The sequence below is a fragment of the Scardinius erythrophthalmus genome (genome assembly GCF_964197995.2).
Source record: "Scardinius erythrophthalmus genome assembly, contig: HAP1_SCAFFOLD_254, whole genome shotgun sequence".
Lineage (NCBI taxonomy): Eukaryota > Metazoa > Chordata > Actinopteri > Cypriniformes > Leuciscidae > Scardinius > Scardinius erythrophthalmus.
The window spans coordinates 33,359-41,429 of NW_028296357.1; the positions used below are offsets into that span (position 1 = coordinate 33,359).

General features: G+C 40.2%; 1 protein-coding gene across 2 annotated transcripts; it reads left to right on the forward strand.

Moving 5' to 3' along the window:
- On the forward strand, nucleotides 1–5,147 carry LOC308686411 (CD48 antigen-like). Of its 2 annotated transcripts, none has more exons than XM_081394836.1 (4): nucleotides 1–214; nucleotides 400–708; nucleotides 4,363–4,665; nucleotides 4,775–5,147. In XM_081394836.1, exons 1-4 carry the CDS (start codon nucleotides 172–174, stop codon nucleotides 4,957–4,959), a joined length of 840 nt encoding a protein of 279 aa, XP_081250962.1. In that variant the 5' UTR covers nucleotides 1–171; the 3' UTR covers nucleotides 4,960–5,147. The 2 variants fall into 2 exon arrangements, with proteins under 2 accessions (XP_081250962.1, XP_081250963.1); XM_081394837.1 differs by having other exon boundaries at nucleotides 4,363–4,631.
- Nucleotides 5,148–8,071: the final 2,924 nt, after the last annotated feature.

Sequence of the window (8,071 nt, forward strand, 5' to 3'; positions counted from 1 at the left end):
ACACTTATTGGTGGCGTGCAGAGTGCTGGAGTATGAAGCGATTCTGTTAAACATCAGCTTAACAACAACAACAGATAATTATAACATAATCTATATAACATAGAACATATTAATTATAAAATAATATCACATTGTCGGACTTGTAATGTGACAATCTGAGAACCTACGAAAATGATCCGCACATTTGTTTTGCTCGTTTTGTTATGTCTGGTTGGTAAGTTAGGCTGTAGCCTAAATCTATTTTTCATGATAATAGTGTTATCACAGTAACTACCGGGTAGGCTACCATTTTTATTTTATTTCATTTTTTTAGTAGCCTACATAGCCTAAGCTACTACACACAACGGTAAGGATATTTCCATGATTTAAATATTTAAGCCGTTTAATCTCGTTCTGCAGGTGTTTTTCCGGTTGAATCACATGAAGTTCAGTCAGTAATGCTGGGAGACTCTGTCACTCTGGACTCGAAAGTTTCTGAAGTACAGTTGACGGAGGAGATCGTTTGGAGGTTTGACAACAGTCGCATAGTTTACACAATTAAGGGCAACCCAAAGTATGATGATGAGAGATTCAAAGACAGACTGAAGCTGGAGAGAAACGGATCTCTCACCATCAACGACACCAGAACCACAGACACTGGAATCTATAAATTTAGGACCCTTATCAATAACAGAGAGTCAATAAAGACGTTCAGTGTTACTGTTTACGGTAGGTGTTGTTTAATTAATATGTAGCCTAATGTTCTTTGTAAATGACACTAAATTGTTCTCAAAATTAGAATATTGTTTTTTTTATAAATGGTTGGTTTTTATATTGGACATTACATCTACATATACTTTCTAGGCTGTAGCCTACTCCTGTACGGCTAAAACAATTGTTTAATTTCAATTGGCCAGACAAGAAGGTGATATTCATGATTTGACCACCAGATGGCCACAACGTAGGCTACACCTTATTGAAAAGCTTCGCGTAATGAAAACTTTTACGACACAGTCATTCACTTGTCTCGTTTGGAGACACAAGGGGCTTTCTCGCACTGGAGGAACGTTTTTATAATTCCTACAACTATTGGCGGAAGTTACGGCGTTTTGGCATGTTAGTCGCACAGCAGTAACTGGGTATTCAGTATCTTTTCAGTAGCCTATCCTTCTGCAGACCCACAGCTCCAGCCTCAGACCGGAAGCATGACGAAATGTCACATTAATAATCAGGCGCAAGGCGGTAGTGCAGCTTCAATCAACAGGCACATTTTTTTATTCAGATAATTCAACATGCATATAAAAAAGATAGCTATAGCAGACCTTCAGTGCAAAAACCCACAAAGAAACAAATACAAATTGTTGAAAATAAATAAATAAATAAATAAAATATAAGAAAACAAAACCAATTCTGAAAACAAATCGGTATTCTGTATTTTTTATTGTTTATGATACAGTTATCAAATACAGAAAGGTAGATCTACTTGGCAATAAATATGAGTAATCAATCAAACATCATTGAAAAGTAAAGTAGAATTAGGTGTAACTAACCCAAACAATATTTCTTTAATTTCTGTAATTTTTCTGTCATGATAAAAATAGCCTATTGGTCCGTGTACTTTTTGATCATTTCATTTCCTGTTTGGAATGGAATAACGAGAAATGAAAACCAGCTCGTTTATTCGTTTTTTAGTTTAGTTTAAAAAACGAAAAATTTGATTTTGGCTCGGTTTTTCATTTTTCGTTTGTGGTTTACAAATCGGTTTATGGGTTCAATATTTCATTTGTACACGTGGGCGGTGCTGAAACGCCCCTTTCATCTGATTGGTCAAAACGCTCCGCCTTCAGTAAACTACGAGCCTTTCTTCTGTCAGGCAGAAGAATCCCACATTTACTTGCGGCACTGACAAATGTACTTTAATAAAATAATGTCTGAAACCACCACTCACTGTTAACTACGCACAATATTTGAAGCAGAAATATGTTGCTGGTCACGTAATTCGTGCTGCTGCTACTTGCAAGCGACCCCAATAATGTGAGCCACAGTATATGACAGATTATTTTAGCATGATGTATTTCCCATTGATAAATACAGTGCAAATAGTTCAAATATTTCTTTGGATAAAAGGGAAGTGGAAATAAAAATCAATAATAAGCTGAACTGTACCATGGTAATATGTCCGTAACATTAGATGGCCGTAGATGATCTACCCATAACTGTTTCATTAGAGTTAGGGGATAACACAGTTTGTACAGTATAAAAATCATTATGTCTAAAGTTCCCATTAAACATGAAAACCCAACAACCCAATGGGAATATATCCTTGTTGTGTAAAACATCCAGAGGTGGACAGTAACAAAGTACATTTACTTGAGTACTGTACTTAAGTACACTTTTTGAGTACTTTACTTGATTTTACTGTACTTGAAACTGATTTTCATTTTCAACGTTGGGTTTGGTCTTCTAAATGCGAATTTTGTCATTGTTTTGGAGCACACTAGCTTATAGATAACAGTAAGGCTAACATATTCATACTAAAAGCCAAAAAACTTTAAATATGGCACTATTTGAGGGAACAGCCATTTGGGTGTCCGAAACCATTGTGGACGTTATTGAGTGACTTATTCAATCTCACATTCAATCCCACTACTGGAACTGTGTTCTAGAAATAAATGTGATATTGATATGAGGGTAGGAAGGCAGGCATAGATTCAGAGGCATAAGGTACTGTAAGTATTACACACAACAATGCAACAATAATAAAACAATGCATTGACATTTACTTTTGATACTCAAGTACTTTTAAAAACGAGTACTTCTGTAAAAATCTTTACTTCTGTAAAAATCTTTAAAAATTTTTTACTTCAGTAAAAATCAGTCTTTACAACTTTCTTGTAACGGAGTAATATTTGACCAGTAGTATCTGTACTTTCACTCAAGTAAGGAAGTTGTTTGTCCAGCTCTGAAAACATCTGTTCATAATCTGTGATTACACAATTCCAATACGAACAGCACCGGGAGGCGTCTGGAATAACTCTGCACTGATCAATCCGCATTTTTAAGCCAGCTAATTTTACAGTAGGCTCATATTCAACATGTCCTTCTCATATAACGCCAACGACCGCACAAATGGGCTTCCTTTGTGAAATATAGCAGACCACCGTTTTAAATAACAGTTTAAAAAAAGTTTAAATAACTGTTAAAAAACAGTTTTTTTATCAATGGGAAATATCATGCTAAAATAATCTGTCATATACTGTGGCTCACATTATTGGGGTCGCTTGCAAGTCACAGCAGCACGAATTAGGTGACCAGCAACATATTTCTGCTTCAAATATTGTGCGTAGTTAACAGTGAGTGGTGGTTTCAGACATTATTTTATTAAAGTACATTTGTGTCAGTGCCGCACTCGTACTGACTCTTATTCTGCCTGACAGAAGAAAGGCTCGTAGTTTACTGAAGGCGGAGCGTTTTGACCAATCAGATGAAAGGGGCGTTTCAGCACCGCCCACGTGTGCAAATGAAATATTGAACCCATAAACCGATTTGTAAACCACAAACGAAAAATGAAAAACCGAGCCAAAATCTCATTTTTCGTTTTTTAAACTAAACTAAAAAACGAATGAACGAACTGGTTTTCATTTCTCGTTATTTCATTCCAAACAGGAAATGAAATGATCAAAAAGTACACGGACCCCTATTAAATCGACACACTTAGTTCTCATTTTATTGATCAGGGAACACACACAGAAGCTCAACCGAACCTGCTTGACGCGCAAAAACAATCTACATCTGGATTACCTTCTACACAAATTCATACTATATATAGAACATACTTTTTTAGCGGTTGTGAAGTAATTACTTATTCAAAGTACTCAAGAGAGTATGACATTTAGGTTGCAGCCACGTTCTTGTGGACTTAAAAATGGCTGCCGTGTCCGTTAATCCATGAGACCGTAGGGTGTTCCATTTGTCGTTTTAGGCTTCAGAAGGGTGCTCGCGAGCTGTAGTGGTCGATATGCGCCCTCAATGCACACTTTTGTGTGTTAACTGATGTGTGCGTTGATGAATAAAAGCCCAAATTCAATCTGTTCATCATACAAAGCCATCTTGTCTTATTTAAAAGTATTGTCGTTAAATATTGTAGATATAAATCCATTTAAAATGTGTATACATAGCTCATCTAATAAAACAAAAATTATGCGTGTAATTAGCGCTATACTCTATTAAGACAGTATAAGCACACCTCACTTCCGGCCTGTGGCTGCTGGCCTAAAACTACTAGTCTGAAACTTAATTCAGCGCTGATGAAGGATGAAGATGTGCTGTTTTGGGAGGCTCCAGGAACCCCTGCATTTATTTTTGTTATTTCATGTTTTGCAGCTCCAGTACCCATTCCTGTCATCACCAGTGTCATTTCACAGTGTTCTTCATCATCAGAGAGTTCATCAAGCCCAACATGTGTGCTGCTGTGTTCAGTGATGGATGTGTTCAGGGTTAATCTCTCCTGGTACAAAGGAACCAGTTTATTGTCCAGCATCAGTGTGTCTGATCTCAGCATCAGTCTCTCTCTTCCTCTGGAGGTGGAATATCAGGATAACAACACTTACAGCTGTGTGGTGAACAATCCTCTCAGCAACCAGACCAAACAGGTCTGCATTACCGATCTCTGTCAGTTGTGTTCAGGTACATTAGCGGTGATGTTATTTATTTACTCAACCAATCTCTGTCACAGTACATTAATATTATATTAGTTTATATTTACTGAGTCAAAAAATCTTTTTCTGTGTTTAAGTTCTCTCTTCAGATGAAGTCCATGATTTTGTAGGGACTGAAGCTGTGATCCGATTGGTCGTCACTGCTCTGATGGGTCTGGCTGCTGTGGCTGCGTTTATTGTGCTGGTTTATGACATCAGATTAAGAAGAGTTGAACTGGAGAGACATCAGACCCACAGTGCTGGATCTGATACTTCTTTTTGATTCTTGATGATTTTTTTTAACTTTTTTTTTTCTTTTCTTTTTTTCAATTTTGCATTTTTCATGACTTTTTGCATGATGACAAAAATAAAAAATAAATGGATGCAGCATTTTTAAATGCTATGTTTAAAATACCAAAATTGAAATAGAGCTGTAAGCATGCTGTGCTTAAAATAAAATACTGATCTTAGATTTTTGTGTATGATGTTTTTTTTTTTTTTTTTTTTTTTGGGTCAAATTAGAAATTGTGTTCACCTGTAGCTCTATAGCTCTACTGGAACCGTACAGAGAAGTAAAACTTGATTTTAAAACAGACATTGATTAGCACATGTCCCAACTTGGTGATGGGCGAGTTTGTCCCCATATTACCCATTTGAAAAGAAAAAAAAAAACGCCCTCATTGTTGTCTATTATGGTAATGCCACTGCTTTTGATTGTCCCTTAGTTAATTATGACTAAATAAAATGTAGTGAATTTAAAATTTAAGTATTTAAATAAGATCACATTTTTGGAAGAAGCTGAAGACCATATTTATATCAATATTTTTTCATTCAATATCAAAGAAGAATGCAGAATGTCATGACGAATTGATGAATTAAATACTAGTAGGGAATAAACACAAAGTGTGAACTTTAAAATCTCACTTAATACATGATGAAACATTAAGGTCAGTTTGTGTCTGCTGAGAGACTGTCAAACATCTACAGGATGTGGTCTGGAACTCGAGACAAAAAATATATGAAATGTGACGTGAAAATAACAACACAAGCAAATAATTAATGTGTAAACTTGTATCAAGTCAGTTCTTCATTGTACTCTATTCAGTGTATGTATGTCGTGAGGTTTGGAAATGAACGAGAGGTTTTGTTAATGCTGTAGTTCCTTATAGACAGTCTGTAACCGCAGAGAAGATGTTGAAATAACCACAAGAACTAAGACCATCTGCAGTCTTCATTACATTTAGATCAGAGAACAGATATCCATTTAAGATTATTGCATTTAATGACACATAATCTTTAAATATCCCCTCAAAACAGAAAAAGTAAAAAAAAAAAAAAGTGTATTTCACCCTCATGCAAGAAACATTGTTTCCACAGACTGCTTTAGAAACTTTAGCAGCTCAAGTTCAGAGTCAAAGTGAAACCAGTTTATTTCAGGTTAGTTTAGTGTCAGACTGACCTAAATGAATGTGGTTTCTGTTGAGTGGACAAACGTCTCGGTTACGTATGTAACCCTCGTTCCCTGAGTAGGGAACGGAGACGTTACGTCGGATGACGACGAATGGGGTTTCGCTTAGAAATCCTATCATTTTCGAGTATATAAAACGAGCCAATGGCAATGAAATGCCATGGGTCTGCGGAATTTGCATAGCGTAACTCCGCCCCACCCTGGGGGTATATAAGGAAGTGCGCTGGCAACATGCAGATATGTCTTCGCTGAGGAGCCGAGACTGAACTCAGGCGTTACAGCGGAAGTGGCAGGAAGACGTAACCGTTCCTTTTCGTTGTCACTCCGAGTTACGTCGGATGACGACGAATGGGGTTCCCAGTGTAATCACGCCACCTCTCGACTGTCTTCCAGTGCCCTGCGTAAGTCTGAGCTCCCTGTCGTGAGACTAGCACAGACGAAGGAGTCCTACTTAACACAGGAATACCAAGGTACACTGGGAAGCATATCCAGTGGAAATATGCAATCATGCCCAACCCGAAGGGGGGGACTTGGAATACACATATGACCCCGAAGGGCTGCATACGGAATAACACTGGGGTGTCCAGCCGCAGGTGGAATATTTCAACCCCAAGGGTGGCAAGGTGGCTTGGCAAGGGAAAGACACATGCTCAAAGAGGCTTACAGTGGAATACACATGTGGGGGTCGCCCGGATGGGGAACCATGCACATGGAGGCACCTAGCCAAGCGCAAAGCTGCCGGTGGCATAACTCTGGCGTTGACGTCGTCAGTGCTGGAGGAGACTCAGGGCTTATCAGGCTCACCTGAGGAAAATATCGCACGTATCCCATCCGTGGAGAGGAATGGCGAGCAAGCGAAGACACCTGAGTAGAATCTCTTACCGGCTAGTTGAAGCGAGTATATGAGAAGAAACTGGCTCCACTCGGAGATTATAGAATCTCGCGAATGTGTTAGGTATCGCCCAGCCTGCAGCTCTGCAGATGTCTGTTAGCGAGGCGCCATGCGCTAGAGCCCAAGAGGATGCCACACTCCGGGTGGAGTGGGCCGTCACACCAAGGGGGCATGGTCGACCTTGCTGCTGGTATGCCAAAGCAATGGCGTCCACTATCCAGTGAGACAACCTTTGCTTGGAGAGAGCCTTTCCCTTCAGCTTCCCACCATGACAGACAAAGAGCTGGTCTGAGGTCCTGAAACACTGCGTTCTGTCTACGTAAGCACGGAGTGCGCGTACTGGACAGAGCAGTGCCAAGGCAGGGTCTGCCTCCTCCAAAGGCAGCGCTTGCAGGTTCACCACCTGGTCTCGAAAGGGTGTGGTGGGAACCTTGGGCACATATCCGGGCCGGGGTCTCAGGATCACGTGAGAGTTAGCCGGCCCGAATTCCAGGCACGCTTCGTCAACCGAAAATGCCTGCAGGTCCCCTACCCTCTTGTTGGAGGCCAATGCAACCAGGAGCGCTGTCTTCATTGACAGGAACTTAAGCTCCACTGATTGCAGAGGCTCAAAGGGAGCACTCTGCAGGGCAGTTAAAACCACTGAGAGGTCCCAAGAGGGTACGAGGGGAGGACGAGGAGGATTCAGTCTCCTGGCTCCCCTCAGGAACCTGACGATCAGGTCGTGCTTTCCTAAGGACTCACCATCAACTGCGTCGTGATGTGCAGCAATGGCGGCAACATACACTTTCAGGGTGGAGGGAGACAGCCTTCGCTCCAACCCTTCTTGCAGGAAGGAAAGCACAACACTGATAAGGCATTTCATGGGTTCTAGAATTTTAGAAGAACACCAGTTGACGAAGAGGTTCCACTTCAACGCATAGGCATGTCTCATGGACAATGCTCTAGCGGAAGTGATGGTAGCCACCACCGCTGGTGGTAGGGTACTCAAACCTGCCTCATCCCGTCCAGGAGCCACACGTGGAGGTTCCAAAG

What these genes read in the sequence shown, in the direction of transcription:
- LOC308686411 (XM_081394836.1), top strand. Translation starts at nt 172, where the DNA reads ATGATCCGCACATTTGTTTTGCTCGTTTTGTTATGTCTGGTTG. An exon ending in CGTTTTGTTATGTCTGGTTG is followed by an intron (nt 215 to 399) that starts GTAAGTTAGGCT and finishes CTCGTTCTGCAG; the next exon opens with GTGTTTTTCCGGTTGAATCA. An exon ending in TCTCTGTCAGTTGTGTTCAG is followed by an intron (nt 4,666 to 4,774) that starts GTACATTAGCGG and finishes TCTGTGTTTAAG; the next exon opens with TTCTCTCTTCAGATGAAGTC.